The 17,694-nt window shown below is 42.4% G+C and overlaps 1 protein-coding gene across 1 annotated transcript in view; it reads right to left on the minus strand.

The window, feature by feature from the left end:
* Positions 1–17,694, minus strand: part of LOC142254676 (cadherin-8) — a 592,012-nt gene that overhangs the window by 123,371 nt on the left and 450,947 nt on the right. The window contains exon 8 of the mRNA XM_075325863.1: positions 10,526–10,662. Coding sequence (XP_075181978.1) covers positions 10,526–10,662 — 137 coding nt within the window. The remainder of the gene's footprint in view (positions 1–10,525; positions 10,663–17,694) is intronic.

The following is a 17,694-nucleotide window of genomic DNA, read 5'->3' on the forward strand; positions in this document are numbered from 1 at the left end:
TATGGAATAAAAGCACACTGTACATAGTATCAGCCCAACAGATTGAACATATAGATGAAACCACATGGACATGATTCATTCTTCCGAATGAACTCTGACTAAGTCACATTAGGATTCTACCGAGGATTTTGCTATCCATTTCTAATAACCCGGCTTGTGCTTCCGCTTTCTAAAAAACTAAATATCTCTATCATGATCTCCTTCAAGCAACATTACTTGTACAAATACGTATGATGGCTAAATTAATATTCAAAGCATTCCACCTCTACATCTAAATAAAACAGCTTTTTTTGAAAACGATTGTATTGACATGCAAAGATGTTCTCCGGTATATTGTAAGGTGAACTGAATTGTAAATCAAGCATGCTCAATCATGATTCATCTTTACTGCATCTTAAGCTGGGTCTTCATACGTAGAGAGACGGTAAATGTATTCAGTACCAAAGTCATTTTTAAATAAAACTTTGCAGCATAAAATATAGTCAGTTAATTAATTCTGACCCATATCGACACTCTGACATGGAAAAAAGTATTTCCTTCCCCACTTGGTAGAACATCCTAAAATACTCTAAGTACTGCTAAGTAGCCTCGGGCACCCTCTTGGTTGTTGCCCATTTGAACACAGGGAGAATATAAAATTGAATGTTGCAGACAAGATTTTAACCTCTTAGGCACAAATGTAATATGAAACGGGCTAAATAAAATAAGATCAGGGCAGATCAAGGAAGCCAAGACGTGTTGAGCAGTACGGCTCGGAGTGAAATTTATTCTGCGACTACTCATATTAATGTGGCCATGTAGGTTATACTGAAGTGACACTTGAGTTCCTTGCTAAAAAAAATATTTACTTTAGGTAATAGATGATATTTGTACCAATGGGATGATTTGTCTGGATATTGCATCATGTTTTGGAAGATATCATAGATGAGTAGTTCATGGATGAGTCAATTCTAAATTATTGTAGAATTTTCCAAAATTGGCTGTCATCATTTTGCTGGATTCATGTCGCCACAAAAGGGACTAAACAAAAAATCATACTCAACTAGTCTCTAGCCCTGCCACCCCAGCTCCACACTGTTCCTCTGCTGAGTTTGTAAGCCCTGCTCCATTGGCGGCCTTTTTCTCAATGTTGGTCGGTACCAGCTAAATCTCGAGGCGATTCCAAACGTCATGACTTGCACCACCTCACAAGACTACATGTGTCAAATTTAAGTTGGCACTATAAGCACTGGTGAAGACTTCATTGGTGCTACCAGCACCAGCTAAACCTCGAGACAATTCCAAGCTCATGACTTTCACCGCCTCACATGATTGCATGTGTCAAATCTTAGTCGCTACCATATGCACCGCTGAAGAGTGAAGAGGAGACCAGTACTGGAGATGAACAGCGGCCCACCTCTCACTCTGCATTGGTACCACCAGCAAAAGCAAAACGTTCATGCAATTCCAAACTTCATGACCTTCACCAGCTCACATGACTGCATTTGTCAAATCTTAGTTGCCACCATAAGCACCGTTGAAGAATGAAGAGAAGGCCAGTGCCGGAGGGGAAGCCTCAGCCTTTCTCTCATTCTTCATTGGTGCTACTGGCACCAGCTTAACCGCGAGGCAATTCCAAAATTAATGACTTGTACCACCTCACATGATTGCATGTAGGCACCATAAGCACCGTTGAAGACTGAAGAGGATACCAGTGCTGGAGGGGAAGCAGCGGCCTTCCTCTCATTCTTCATTGGTGCTACCGGAACCAGCTAAACCTTGATACAATTCCAAACTTCAAGACTTGCACCGCCTCACATAACTGTATCTGTAAAATCTTAGTTGGCACCCTAAGCACCGGTGAAGAGGAGACCAGTACCGGAGAGGAAGCAGTGGCCTTTCTCTCGCTCTTCGTCGGTGCTACTGGCGCCAGCTAAACCTCAAAGCAATTCCAAAATTCATGACTTGCACCGCCCTCACATGACTGCATGTATCAAATTTTAGTTGGCACAATAAGCACTGGTGAAGAGTGAAGAGAAGACCAATGCTGGAGAGGAAGCAGTGGAAGCCAGTACACAACCGGCAGGGTGCAGTGACATCAGGGACAGGTGAAGAGTTATGTGGGTTGGATATTTTTAATTTATGGGTTAATCCCTTCTGTTTATTATGCTTTGGGATCAAGATTAGGATTGGGAATTTTTTAATAAAAGTCTGGGCTGACTCAATTTGAACTGAAACAATTTGATGCAAATTTTCTGCCCAAATTTGGGAAGCTTTACTCACCTGTAGTAGAAAGGCTCTACACCTTTACACCTGGTGACTGATTTAGACCACTGACAAAGGGGCACTTTGCACACTGCGACATCGCTAGCCGATGCTAGCGATGTCGAGCGCGGGTACGCCCCCATCGCACATGCAATATCTTGTGATAGCTGCCGTAGTGAATATTATCACTACGGCAGCTTCACATGGACTTAACTGCCCTGTGACGTCGCTCTGGCCAGCGATCCGCCTCCTTCCTAAGGGGGCGGGTCGTGCAGCATCTCAGTGATGTCACACGGCAGGCGGCCAATAGAAGCGGTGGGGCGGAGATGAGCGGGACGTAAACATCCCGCCCACCTCCTTCCTTCCGCATAGCTGGCGTGAGCCGCAGGACGCAGTTAGGAAATGTTCCTTGCTCCTGTGGCTTCACACACAGCGATGTGTGCTGCCGCAGGAACGAGGAACAACATCGTAACATCGGTCATCCCGAAATTATGGAAATGACCGACACTACACAGATCGCCGATTTACGACGCTTCTGCGATCGTAAATCGGCGCATCTAGGCTTTACACTTTGCAACATCGTTACTGGCGTGGATGTGCGTCACTTTCGATTTGATCCCGACAATATCGCAGTAGCGATGTTGCAACGTGCAAAGTACCCCATAGTCCTATATCTAAAAACTGGATTGGAAAAGTTTTTACGCTTACACTAGAAGCTGTCCCTTGGATATCAAGTTTTTCTGATCAAGGACAAGAACTTGGTATTTCACTTGTAATTCCCAGAGGGGCATTGCAGCTATAAGTCCCCTCACTGGCAGCCAGACTGGTTTGTCAGGCCTCCGTAAGGAGAATAGTCTTTCCCGTGGTCTCCACATAGCTTTTCATAAACCAGATCAGATACCCATACTTTGCACTGGTGAGGGGCAATCACCTCGAAAAACCGTATCTGAAAATTGGGATTCTGATCTGGCATTAAATCCTAAAGCGGGTTTTACACGCTGCGATCTCGCTACCGAGCTTGCAAGCGATCATACCCACCCCCGTCGGTTGTGCGACATGGGTAAAAATCTTCCTGTGCCGCACAACCTCGCTTAGCCCCATCACATGTACTTACCTGCCCTGCGACGTTGCTCTGGCCGGCAAACCGCCTCCTTTCTAAGGGTGTGGTTCGTGCGGCGTCACAGCAACATCACACGGCAGGCATCCAATAGAATCGGAGGGGCGGAGATGAGCGGGATGTAACATCCCGCCCACCTCCTTCCTTCCTCATTGCCGGTGGAGGCAGGTAAGGAGATGGTCATCGCTCCTGCGGTGTCACACACAGCGATGTTTAATGCCGCAGAAACGACGAACAACATCGGTAATAAGCAGAAAACTATTTTTTGATTCAGGATGACCTCTCCGCGGCAAACGATTTTGACCACTTTTGGGATCATTTAAGGTCACTCATAAGTGTCACCCACTGCGATATCGTTAATGACACCGGATGTGTGTCACAAACACGTTGACCCCGACGATAATTCATTAACGATATCGTAGCGTGTAAAACCCCCTTTAGTCTTATGAAAAGTCTTGTTTAAAAACCCACTTTTGACTTTTAGGATTGCTACTTCCAATAGGTGGCACTAGAGTTTGTCTCCTTCCTCACTGGAGGGACAACTTGAATACTTGTAATAGTGTTGCATTCGTATCAGCGTTGTCCAAAATGTTTTCATATTTAAAAATGTTCTACGATCGGTACAATTTTATCTGAAAACTGATAGTTCTGAAAACTAAAGATGCCAAAGGTAAAAGTTAAAGGTGGGATATATCTCTCTGTGTGTGACTAGCTTTACACTTATCTACAGTATTTTACCTGTCAAAGTTCAACGTATTGAACAAAAGCTTACTTGGAAGCAAAAAGAAAAACAGAGAAGCATGGACCGATATCTCAGTAATGAAGAAGAATTCTGCCTTCACATATAACTTGGAATGGCAACAGTAATAGAGAGGGACATATATACATATATACAGTACATGTATACATATATATAGCCTGCACTTGAGGTTCATTAGCATAAAAATTCAAGAAGGGATTTAGGCCATGATAGGAGAAATAGGAAGAGCAGCTGGAGAGCTGTAAGTGCACAGCCACACCCCCTGCACTTGAGGCTCATTAGCATAAAAATTCAACAAAGGGTTTAGGTCATAATGGGAGAAATAGGAAGAAAAGCCGAAGAGCTGCAAGTGCACGCCAAACACCCCCTGCACTTGAGGCTCATTAGCATAAAAATTCAACAAGGGATTTAAGCCATGATGGGAGAAATAGGAAGAGAAGCTGGAGAGCTGCAAGTGCACGGCCACACCCCCCGCACTTGAGGCTCATTAGCATAACAATTCAACAAGAGATTTCTCCGAAAGGGCAACACGGATTGCTAAAACAAAGATACTAATTAATTCAGCACTATGGTGACCTAACATAGATGATAGTTAGTTTGGGATACAAAAATCTTCTTACACGTTCCCGTTAATTGAGCGAAATTAACATCTGTCTCATTAGGGTCTTATCTAACGGTGAGAATATTTGCTGGACTTGATGGGCCCGTATCTTTTTTTTTTCAACCCTATTAACTATGTGACCAACTTCACAGAAGCTTTTTAATGATTATTATCTTGAACCACAATTTTTAAAGAACATTCTAGAACAGTACAGATGCTTTCCTTTGCACTTTATTTTGATATATTTTATTCTTAATGATCTTTCAAAATGACACCAAAAAAATTACTTTGAAAGCCAATTACAACTTCCAGACAAAGTTTTAGTGGGATTATTATTTTTTTTATTTTTTTTTTTCCGCCTTTCTCGTCAACAAACTCAACGTAAGAAGTGGCGGCTTGGTGCGGGCTTAAATATAGACGTAGGGTAATTTGTCTGAGCAGCACATTGCTAGAGGTGACTCTTCTAATGATCTGACTACCGTACTTCTTCACATAATTGGATTGTATTGATTTTCTTCACGGAATTATAGAATCTCAAAAATTACCATCTTGTTCTAATTACCGGAAAAGGCAATCATACGTGTTATCATGACTGTAAATAAAACGCGGAGTCATATTACTAATGTAAACCCCCAATGCACTCGCTGCCGCCCGACCACCGTGCGGAGCTGCCGCCCGACCACCGTGCGGAGCTGCCGCCCGACCACCGTGCGGAGCTGCCGCCCGACCACCGTGCGGAGCCGCCGCCTGACCTACACCCCACCTATTGTCTCCTCCCCATAATCCTATAGAATGTAAGCCCGCAAGGGTAGGGCCCTCTTCCCTCTGTACTAGTCTGTCTACTGTAACTTGTATACGTATTTTGTATGTAACCCCCTTCTCATGTACAGCACCATGGAATTAATGGTGCTCTATAAATAAATAATAATAATAATAATAATAATAATGCACATACTCCTGCAAAGTTGTCCATAAAACTCACATTTTCTTGTTTAAACACCTATATTTTTTAGGACTTTCGAAGAAAAGGACCGCCACCTAATCCTCCATAATTGGAGTTTTTAATTGGATTGGACAACTTCTAATTAAAAAGTAAAAAAATAAATAAATAAATAAACAAGCCGTCTGGTCGGTATTGTTTTAGTTTTTTTTTTTTATCAAATGATCATGTATGTATGCAGAACGCTTTCTTGTAGTGCCAATTAAAATCATTGCCTAGAAAGCAGCCCGGAACCTAATTAACTATCACTTTCACCTTCAACAATACCATAGTTTGTAGTAATAAAAGGCGCTCAATCCTTTGCTGTTTGCCAACGGAAATTGTTGGATAATCAGTGAGTGTATCAGTAGGTCAGTTCTTGTATGTGCGGTAAACAAAACAAATGATGTTGCATATTTTTTAAGTAGAGAACTACAGAAAAATCAGAAAACTATTGGAAATGTTTATTACAAAGTATAAAAAATATATCCGGCATTATATAAACTACTAGCTGTAGCATCCGGCATTGCCCGAGATAGTAACTAAGTGTCTCTCTGTCTCTCTGCCATTATCTTACTCTACCTCTCTCACTGTCTGTCTTCCTCTCTGTCTGCCTGTGTGTATGTCTTCCTCTGTCTGTCTCTTTGTCTGTCACTCTCTGTCTCTGTCTGTCTCTGTCTGTCTGCCTCTCTGTCTGTGTTTGTCTGTATGTCTCTTTCTCTGTCTTTCTCTTTCTGTCTGTCTCTGCCATTTTGTGTCTGTCTCTCTCTGTCTCTCTCTGTGTCTCTTTGTCTGTCTCTCTTTGCTTCTCTCTGTCTCTTTGTCTCTGTCTTTCTTTCTCTGTCTGTCTGTGTCTGTCTGTTTCTTTCTTCCTCTGTCTGTCTCTGTGTCTCTGGTTGTCACTGTCACTTTGTCTGTGTCTGTCTGTGTCTCTGTCTCTGTCTGTCTCTGTCTCTCTGTCTTTCTCTGCCTATCTGTCTCTTACTGTCTCTCTCTCCCTCTCTCTGCTTCTCTCTGTCTCTTTGTCTCTGTTGGCCTCTTTCTCTGTCTGTGTCTCTCTCTAGCCGTCTCACCACTGATATCCTATTACCTCACCCACAAACTTCTTATACTAAAAATGTCCTTTGTTGCCTATAGCAACCAATCATAGCTCCTATTAATGACATGTGTCTCCCAGCTCCATTGACTTAAATATAAGCAGGTTTTTTGGTGACTAACTGTAAAGCGTAGGGTTAAATTTTCCCCTCAAAACATAGTCTATAATGTTCCCTGAAACACATGAGGCATCTGTGCAAAATTTTGCGATTGTAAATGCGACGATGTGGATTCCTTTAGCGAACATATATCTACACACACACACACACACACACATACATACACACATACTCATTTACACATACACATACATACATACATACATACATACATACATACATACATAATGTACACACATACATACACACATACATATACACACACACACATACATACACACATACACACATACACATACATACATAATGTACACACATACATACACACATACATACATACATACATAAACACATACAGTACTTACACTCATACATGCACACATACTCACATACATACATACACACACACATACGCACACACACACATACATACACACATACATACATACATACATACACACATACAGTACTTACACACATGCATACACACATACATAAATACACACATACTCACATACATACACACATACATACACACACATATATACACACATACTCACACACACACACACACATACACACATACATACACACATACATACACACACATACACACATACACACATACATACATACACACATACATACATACACACATACATACACACACATATATACACACATACTCACACACACACACACACACACACACACACACATACACACATACATACACACACATACACACATACATACACACATACATACACACACATACATACATGCACACATACACACATACAGTACTTACACACATACATACACACAAATACATACACACATACATACATACACACACATACATACACACATACATATATACACTCGCATACATACATACATGCATACAATCAGCTACTATATATATATATATAAGATTCTAGAAACTATACAACAGGCTAAGGGTTCATTGTTACATAGCAGTTACACCAATTTTTTTCCCGAAAATGTTTTAAATTTTGGTAGTTGAGTACATTTTTGCCAAGACTGCACCAACAAAACATCAATGTTTGAACACAGGGTCATCAATTAAACACAAATGAAATATGGTTCTGTTGGAAACATACTGTAGCATTACAAATCCTGTCCTCGATCAAAGCAAGTCATATAGGGTGGAAATAAGACATGGTCAACTTGACCAGACTCTACAGTATCTCCAGTACTTTTTACACCTTAATCCAGAAAAGTTGTCTGAGACATAGCATGACCCATTTTAAAGGGGTTGTCCAAAGAAACAAATTCCATTTTAGTAGTTAGATCTCAGAATAATAAGGATTTCTTTAATTTGATGTGTTTAAAAAATGTTTCTGAATTGAGATAATCTCATAAATGTGTCCCTCCTATGGACTGTGTAATTGCCGTGTCTGACTGTACAGGAACATCATAGATATGATTATACAACTTCTTCTGGACAGGGGAGGACGCAAAAGAGAGTATAGAGATAGGACAGCATGAGTTTACAGCTGATTCTTTCTGTGACGTAAAACCTGTTTAAAAAAAAAAAAAAGTTAGTGAGATGTTTTACCTCACAGAAAGAATAATCCTTGATCCCATGATGTTCTGCTTGTGGGCTCTCTCTTTGCTCACTCACCTACTCAGGAGATATGGTATGTTCAAACTATGTTCTTGCATGGCCAGGCACATCCATTACACATCCATTACACAGTACACAGCAGGGGCACATAAGATTATTAGTAATGAGTAAGCTCTACCATAATTACATGCTCGGCACTTATAAAAAGCAGTTGGACAGTTGTATGAGCTCAACTTGTGTACCGAATATAATGGAAGCAAATGGGGAACTCAAACTGATAGCTGGGGTGGGTATACATAGTGATTCCTGCTCCTCAGCCTGTCCATCCTCCCCCTGTTATTTATGCTAATTCTATTATAGAATTGTTTTACTAAGTGGCTAGAAGGACCTGTGTTGATGTCATACCCATGTGACCAAAAGGGGCGGGACCTCAGCCAACATAGCTGATACCAGGAAACATCATTGTTTTTCTGTTGACTGAGCCCCTGCCCCTTCTAGTTACATGGGTATGACATCAGCACAGGTCCTTCTAGCCACTTTGTAAAGTTATTCAATATTAGAAGCAGCTTAAATAACAGATAGGGGGAGGATGGACAGGCAGGGGGGTGCAAATCACTATCAAAACCCACCCCAGCTATTAGCTGATTGGCAGCTGCTGCCATTCAAAAAGCTGCTCATTTTACAAACTTTACTTGCTTGTGTTGCAAAAACTATCCATCCTAGCTGGCAACTAAAGGTATGTATAGAATCAGCCTGATAGTGCCAGTATAGTACTGGCTTTAGGTTATATAGGAAAATCCTGGTGATTGGTGAGCTTTAAGTACACATACTATAGTTTGAGAATCTAGGTTATAAAAGGACCACAGCTGGATGTGAAAATACATTATGAATATTGGAGTGTGAAGCTCTTGAGTCCCAATGCAAAATCTATAACAGAACCATCACCTTCCATATGTTATCATTAATAATACTGATGGCACCCATGGAACCCTCCCATCACCAGGGCTTAGGTGCAGCTGTTACTTCTGCACCCTGGGGTCCTACAGTATGTTTAATGTTCATGGACCAATTAATTCTTCAAACCATGCAAACCTTTTTGAAGCTCTACTTTTTAACTATTTCTCCACCATGTGTATGCCATTGTGTAGGTGTCATGATTTTAGCATGGCTCTGACTCTGCAGAGCCAGTGCATGTATGTTGTCTCCGAGGTTAGATTCAAGGGGAGGGGCTTGTTTAGTCGTGCCTTGTTCCGGAGGTCATGCCATCAAGTATTGGTGTTGTTACCTCCGGGACACCGCCAGTAATAGTTCCTGCTCTGCAGCGTGCAACTGGTTCCTGTGATTGTACTCTGATCAAGTACCATTCTCCCTGACCTTTGTCCCTCTTGCCTGGTCTGACCTTCTGCATGACCTGACCTCCCTGCCCACCTGATTCTGGTCCTGCTCCATGTCCTCACCTCCTCTCCCTCTTCTGTGCATACCTGTTCTTTCTGACCTCCGTCTCTCCTGCCCGGTCTGTCTTCCCTGTTTTCCTGACCCAGGATCCCGTTCTGGTTCCCGACCTCTGCTCCCTCCCTTGTGCTTACTTCTCCTCCCAGTTTCCGACCTCAGTTTTGTTCTTTGACTTTGGCTTGTTTACACCTCAGCACAAACGTGACATCCCGATACAGACCTTGGCTGACTGACTATACCTACGCTTGTGTTAGCGACCTCTAGTTGGCTCAGGACCCCTTCATCCACCTGAGTTCCAGTGCCTTCTAGGGGGTAGCTTTACAGTAGGAAACCCTAAATTTCCATAATGCACCACCATATGCTAAATTACATCAACTCTATTTCTTCTGTATACATATCTCAACCCAACTCAGATCAAGTTGTGGCCAACTCATAACGAGTCACTCAACGATTCATGAGTAGGTCAAAGATTTGGAACCTTCACAGTGAACCAAACATGTCAGCCAATGAACAATATTGATATATGATCTCTAGACTTTTCCTTTAAAAAATTGGCAAACTTACTGGTTTCTGTAGCCACCACCGTGATGTTATGCCACATAGTCAACTCCCTGTCCAGTGCCGTAGCCAACGTTATTTTGCCATCGTCCGCATTGATGTTAAATTGACGGTCCAGATCTGTATGCCGGTCAATGGAAAACCTATAAAAAGTAAAGAAATGTTAAAAAACCAAATAAATAATGAAACATATTTTATTTTGTTTGTATCACTAATAGCATTAGTAAATTTCCACAGTAACATCAGCTATTTGCTCTGTGGCACCATATGTTACATGTTTCACAAACACTCGGTAAATCAACTGCGGAGTGATAAATAGGCATCGTCAATAAGGAAATTATGAGCCGGATTCAAGTTTGGCTGATGACACGTTTAAAACCTGTTATTAATCAAGCTATAAATATGCAATCTACGACATTTATCGTGATACAATATATCAAACCGGCTGCATGCCATGCAAATTAATTACACTGACGTCTCGGTGGTATAATATTTAAAGCTGTGATTTATTGGTAGATTATTTCAGTTAATTCATATTATAAAGAAAGGAAAGGATTTCCAGCTCTTCTGGAAGATTGGTTACACTTCTAGAGTCTGTTTTAAAGACTCTTTACGGATATATGATATACTTGTACGTCTTGTGCTTGCTCCCTGACATGGATGCGGTCTCGCAAGATGAGCCTGCTTCTTTGAGTGCAGATGATGGCTGTGATATTCAGCCATCATCTGCCTCCTCTATGTCACGGGTGTGTCACAGCTGACAGACAGTCATGTGGTTTCTGGCAATAGAACGTCACAGCATTTGGTTGTGCAAAATGCTCCTTGACTTTCTATTGTTCATGCTGTTAAGGCCACTTTACACGCTGCAATCTCGCTAGCGAGGTCGCTAGCGTGCGTATCCGCCCCCGTCGTTTGTGCGTGACGGGCAAATCGCTGCCCGTCGCGCACAACATCGCTCGGACCCGTCACACTAATTACCTGCCTAGCGACGTCCCTGGGACCTACGAACCGCCTCCTTTCTAAGGGGGCGGTTCGTTCGTCATCACAGCGACGTCACTAAGCGAGCGCCCAATCGAAGCGAAGGGGCGGGGATGGGCGGGACGAACATCCCGCCCACCTCCTTCCTTCCTCATTGCGGGCAGCCACAGGTAAAGTGAGGTTCCTCGTTCCTGTGGTGTCACACATAGCGATGTGTGCTGCTGCAGGAACGACGAACAACCTGCGTCCTGCAACAGCAACGATATTTGGGAATGGAGGAGCGTGTCAACGAGCAACGATAAAGTGAGTATTTTTGCTCGTTAGCGGTCGCTCATATGTTTCACACACAACAACGTCGCTAATGAGGCTGGATGTGCGTCACGAATTCCGTGACCCCAACGACATCGCGTTAGCAATGTTGCGTGTAAAGCGGCCTTTAGTCTTCGTTGTATTAGGTAGCTTTTCTTCTGGGTTTGCATCGCTTCCCCTTTAAGACCCAGCAGAGCCCTCCTTCTAGCTGCTGATTATTAGTATTATCCATGTTCTTAAATTTTCCATCTTCCCTTGACTGGTGTAGGTGATATTATTTAGTTTATTCTAGCTCTGGTTGCAAGCAGGAGGCTTGTACTCATTTGTGGTTTTATTGCTGTACTTCTACATGAATCATCTGTGGATAAGTAGTTTATGCTTTTTCCCCCGTGTGTCCTCCTTGTGTCTTCTTTAGTGTTTAGTGGGGTTGATGAAGAGCTCATCCCATCCGTTCCCTATTTAGGGTCCAGCACTAGGGATACCTTGAGTCAATTAACCAGCTCTGTGCATAGGTGTGGAACCTATCTAGGGTGGTGAGGGACCTCAAGGACCAACAGTAGGTTTGGCCAGGGGTCACCATCTCCCTCTTCCCTAGACACAAGGTTTTCCTTCCCTTTTGCCAGTCGTTTGGTACTTCCCCGTACCTAGCATGACATTTCATTTGACATTGTCAATCTATGACAGCGTCCCTCGATGTGCACTGGCAGGGGAATGTGCCATTCTATGCGTCCAACAGTGTGCCCGTCATGTTATTGCACTGTTTGCCATGACAGCTAGGGATAAGCTGAAGATCTCTGTGCCTGTCATGATAGTAGTGGCTTGCGTTCATAGGACACCATCATTTTCTTTTTTATATACAATACTCTGCTGCCGATCACCTTTGCATTATGCCACCAAGTGACACCAGCAGTGGAGGGGCAGGAATAACTTCATCATAGGTCTCCATATTTGTCACCACTCTGTTAGCGCTCCAAAAAGAGTGCCCTCTAGACCTAACAAGCACTCTTAAGGTATAATTTTATGTTTATGGGATGTCGTTGGATGACTGATGGCAGAATTAATCAACAGGACCAAGTAGAGGTTTCCACTGGAAGGCTGTAGTATCCTATTTACCCATGGGGCATCAATACATTTGAACTGCTCCTTCCAAGTGTATTGTCACACCCACATTGCACTTTGAGACTAATTTGGATATGGCTTCTATGCTACATTTCTCATAACTCTGTAAAGATTTAGCTCACTTGGCTGCTTAACGAGGTAGACAAAGGAATGGCTTTCCTTTAATCTTCATTTGGCTTAATAAGACTTCATAAACCAGGATAAAAACTAAACAAACTAATACACCCTGTCTGGCAAAAAGGAAGCAAACAGCTCTTAATTGTCCATAAAACTGTGGTAGCCGCCAGCTCAGGAAAAGGTTCTCAGTATGAGCACAGCTCCGGAGGTCTATTCACCTCCCTACACACACACTTAATGAATCTAGATACTTTCATTTTACCTCCTGGACCACACCCTAGGGTGGCGATATGTGTACATACACCCCACCCAACTCTTTAGTTGTTCACAATCCCAGGCCTTTCATGGCTGATTAACCCTCTCAACATATACCATGTTGGAACATGCTTTCAGGGTCACATCACTGAGGCTGACAATCTCTGTGAAAAATATCTCTGAAGCAAACTGTAACAATTCATACAACTGCGGAGTCCATCAGCCAGGAAAAAGGTTCAGCTCCTTCAATATGAACGCAACTCTGGAGGTCTACTCACCTCCCTACACACAAACACACACTAAATGGATCCATAGACCTTCATTTTACCTCCTGGACCACACTCTATGGTGAAGGTCTGTAAAGAGATGTCCCCCATAACTCTTTATCTGTTCACAAACCCGAGCTTTATCACGGCCTGATTAATTCTCTCAACAAATAACATGTTGGAACATGCTTCCAGGCTCACATCACTGAGGCTGACTATCTTAGTGAAATATATCTCCGAAACAAACCTTAATAATGTATTCAACTGTGGAGTCCACCAGCCAGAAAAAAGGTTCAGCTCCTTCAGTATGAAAACAACCCTGGAGGTCTACTCACCTCCCTGCACACACTAAATGGATCCGTAGACCTTCATTTTACCTCCTGGACCACACTCTATGGTGAAGATCTGTGAACAGATGTCCCCATAACTATTTATCTGTTCACAAACCTGGGCTTTACCATGGCCTGATTAATTCTCTCAACATATAACATGTTGGAACATGCTTCCGGGGTCACATCACTGAGGCTTATAATCTCAGTGAAACATATCTCCCCTCCAGGACTTCACTGGTGACCAACTTACAACCGACACATTGGATCTTCACAAAATAGATACCCTTTGTTTCGTTGGATGAGTAATTTTACTCCAATATGTAAAAACAAGTCTAGTTGGTACAGTAACAAGGCTTTATAACAATCAAGGCTTAAAACTAGTCATATTAGTATCTTGGATTTATTCTTGGACCATTGTGTTCAGATAAATATTGCACTTTGAAGATTTTCCATTTCCAAGCTCAACTCTTCTGGGGAAAAGGTTTTTTTTTTTTCAAGATATAATTGCAAATGTACCATGGGACACCAAAACATATCTGTGTCCAGACACTACTTGTGAAGCTCAGCAATCTAAACAGCGACCAGGCTTTCAATTTCACTCACAACCAAAAAATCAAAGTGAGATCAAATACCTTTTTGAGGGCAATGTCCGCGCTCAACTTCTCCTTGATTAAGGCACTCCAGAGGACACAATAGCCTCAAGTGTAGTTTTAATAAGGCAATAGACTGGGACTAACTATAGACTAGGTAGAACACAGCCCAAGAATCGGTGGACTTACAAAGAAAAGGTGAGCAAAAATTCTTTGAAGGAAGGAGCCATGCTATGTTATTTAAGATTTCATGATTAATAACAAGACTACGCGTCAACATCTGACATAGCGATATCAAAGCAAAAATGAGCAACTATTTGTTACAAAAAGCTCCATGATGCGATGTATTCAATCAAGACCAGTACATTAGGCATATGCTATTTTTCTCACATTCTGGGATTAGCAGATAACATATGCTTTGACAGGGTTCTGTAAAATATCACCAAATTGTTTCCTTAATCCAAGGAGTATATGTTTATCCATCAGCGCAAATTACATCAACATGGTTCTCGATTTATAACTACGTAGAAATATGTTCTTGTTTTTTGGGAAACTAATGAAGTATAATCTTGACTAAATTTCCAAGCATATATACAATTCAATCACCTTGGTGGACTTGGTTCAACGGAAAACCCAACGGGACATTTGATCGCTCATCGCCAACCCAAAACTGTTCCGTATTTATTGTTACCCAAATCTTGTGTTTTACGACATTAATTCAATATGTCGTAACGACATGCTATCAAAATCCTAAACAGCCTTCAGATGACATCACATTTGGACACATATAGCATAAACATCTCTCTACAGAGTATCTCCTTTTTTAAGATGGTGATTTGGAGTCCCAGTATTTGGGCCATCTAAAGCAGGCTTTAGACACAGCGACATCGCTAGCGATGTCGCTGGTGAAAGCACCCGCCCCCGTCGGTTGTGCGGCACGGCAAATTGCTGCCCATGGCGCACAACATCGCTAACACCCGTCACACATATTTACCTGCCTAGCGACGTCGCTGTGACCAGCGTACAGCCTCCTTTCTAAGGGGGCGGTTCATTCGGTGTTATAGCGGTGTCACTAAGCGGCCACCCAATAGAAGCGGAGGGGGGAGATGAGCGGACCGAACATCCCTCCCACCTCCTTCCTTTCTCATTGCCGGCGGCTGCAGGTACGGTGATGTTCCTCGTTCCTGCGGTGTCACATATAGCGATGTGTGCTGCCGCAGGAACGACGAACAACCTGCGTCCTGCAACAGCAACGATAAAGGAACGATGTATCAACGATCAACAATATGATGAGTATTTTTGATCGTTAATGGTCGTTCCTGCGCTTCACACACAACGACGTTGCTAACAAGGTCGGATGTGTGCCGAATTCCGTGACCCCAACGACATCTCGTTAGCAATGTCGTTGCGTGTAAAGCCGACTTAAGTGTCTCTTTATAGGTTCTTTTTGAGTCTCTTGAAGAAGACGTAGGAGAACTTTGAAACAGGTTGTTACCTTCTAAACCAATTATTGGAATTATTTGTGGACAAACCACCAGTAGGGTATATTACCCACATCCCCAATTACTTTACTACCTTTCTATTTCAAAACATTCCCTGTCTAAACACCATAGGTGGCCAATTTTGATTGGCAGATGATAGAGTCACCATATTAAACATATTGATTTTAGTATGTCTTAATCTAAGAGGGTTTTCTACACTTTCTTGTGATTTTTCAGAATAATAATTTTTATTTATATAGCGCCAACCTATTCCACAGCGCTTTACAAGAATTTGTAAATTACAAGAACTTTATAGACTAAGCTATACATAAGGAATAGGGATGATCCAATACCTCAATTATTTGGCTTCGCGAATATCTGACGAATAGATCGCCGCTATGCGAATATTCGATGCGCAATGTAAGTCTATGGGAAGAACAAATAGTTCCAAATAGTTGCTATTCGGGTTTCTCATAGACTTACATTGCGCATCGAATATTCGCGAATAGTCGAATAGCGGCGAGGTATTCGGAAAATATTCACAAAGCCGAATATTTGAGGTATTTGATCATCCCCTAATAAGGAAGAATACAATTTCTGGCCATTATATGAACTGTATCTTGTGTTTTTCTCATTTTTCCACCAGTTTCCTCTCTGTAGACTTCATCTCAATTTTGCAATTGACTCTGAGCTAGTGGGTGGAGACTAGCGGCCAGAATGACTCCTATACGCAGCAAACACAGATATGAGGGATTCTTGTTTTTCCCTCCTTAAGGAAAACACAGAAGGAAGCAGCAGAGACATGGAGGAATGTACACAACAGTATTGAGAAGTGTAGTTGTGAATCAAGCTCTGGTACAAGCTAATACTTGCTAAAGAGCTTCAGTACAATGTGGGTCTGTTCTTGTGTCTGTTTTTGCTCTTCTCTAGCCCACCACTCTCCATAGACTTCAATATGTGTAGCCTTTGACTGAACTGTGCTTGAAGTTCGTCTTTCGGCATTATGTATTTGTACTTTTCTTGAAGAAGAGGCTCATAAGTGGAGAAAGATGCAGGGTTTTCTGGTAAGATAAATGACAAAATTTCTTATTCTTGCTTGTTTTATTGATTATGGAATGCTTGTTGAAGAACAGTCCCCATTTAAAGAGGGTATCTAGGACAACTTTCTTTTAAAATGTGCAGAAGCATTTAGAAGCAGGTAGTTGTTAACTACCTGCCTGATGTGATGGCAACAACCTCTGCCAGCAAAGAGCAGTCACAGACCTGCTGGTGAATGAGAGTCTTCTGTTGACTTCACGTTGGCAGATCAATGGCTTGTCTTCTGCTTTGCAAAGTTGATGGGTTGTGACTGCAACGTCATGTAAATTGACAGTTGTCTATCCACTACCTAACTGTGGAAACCCAACTGTTAATCATTATGACGCTGGCAGTCATGCTCTGTTGACAGAGCAGCCCGGAAGAGGAAGGGCTTTTGACATGGAGCAGCTGAATTGGCAGCAATAGTGGTCAGGGACCACTGTGTGCCGGCAGAGATCAGCTCCGGGCACAAGAGGCAGGTGGTCAGCAATTATTACCTGTCCGTTAACTCTTAAGGCCCCGTCACACGCAACAACATATCTAACGATATATTGCTGGGGTCACGGATTCCGTGACGCATATCTGGCATCGTTAGCGACGTCGTTGTGTGTGACACCAACGAGCGACCGTTAACGATCAAAATACTCACCT

Source organism: Anomaloglossus baeobatrachus, chromosome 10 (assembly GCF_048569485.1).
Source record: "Anomaloglossus baeobatrachus isolate aAnoBae1 chromosome 10, aAnoBae1.hap1, whole genome shotgun sequence".
Classification (NCBI taxonomy): Eukaryota; Metazoa; Chordata; class Amphibia; order Anura; family Aromobatidae; genus Anomaloglossus; species Anomaloglossus baeobatrachus.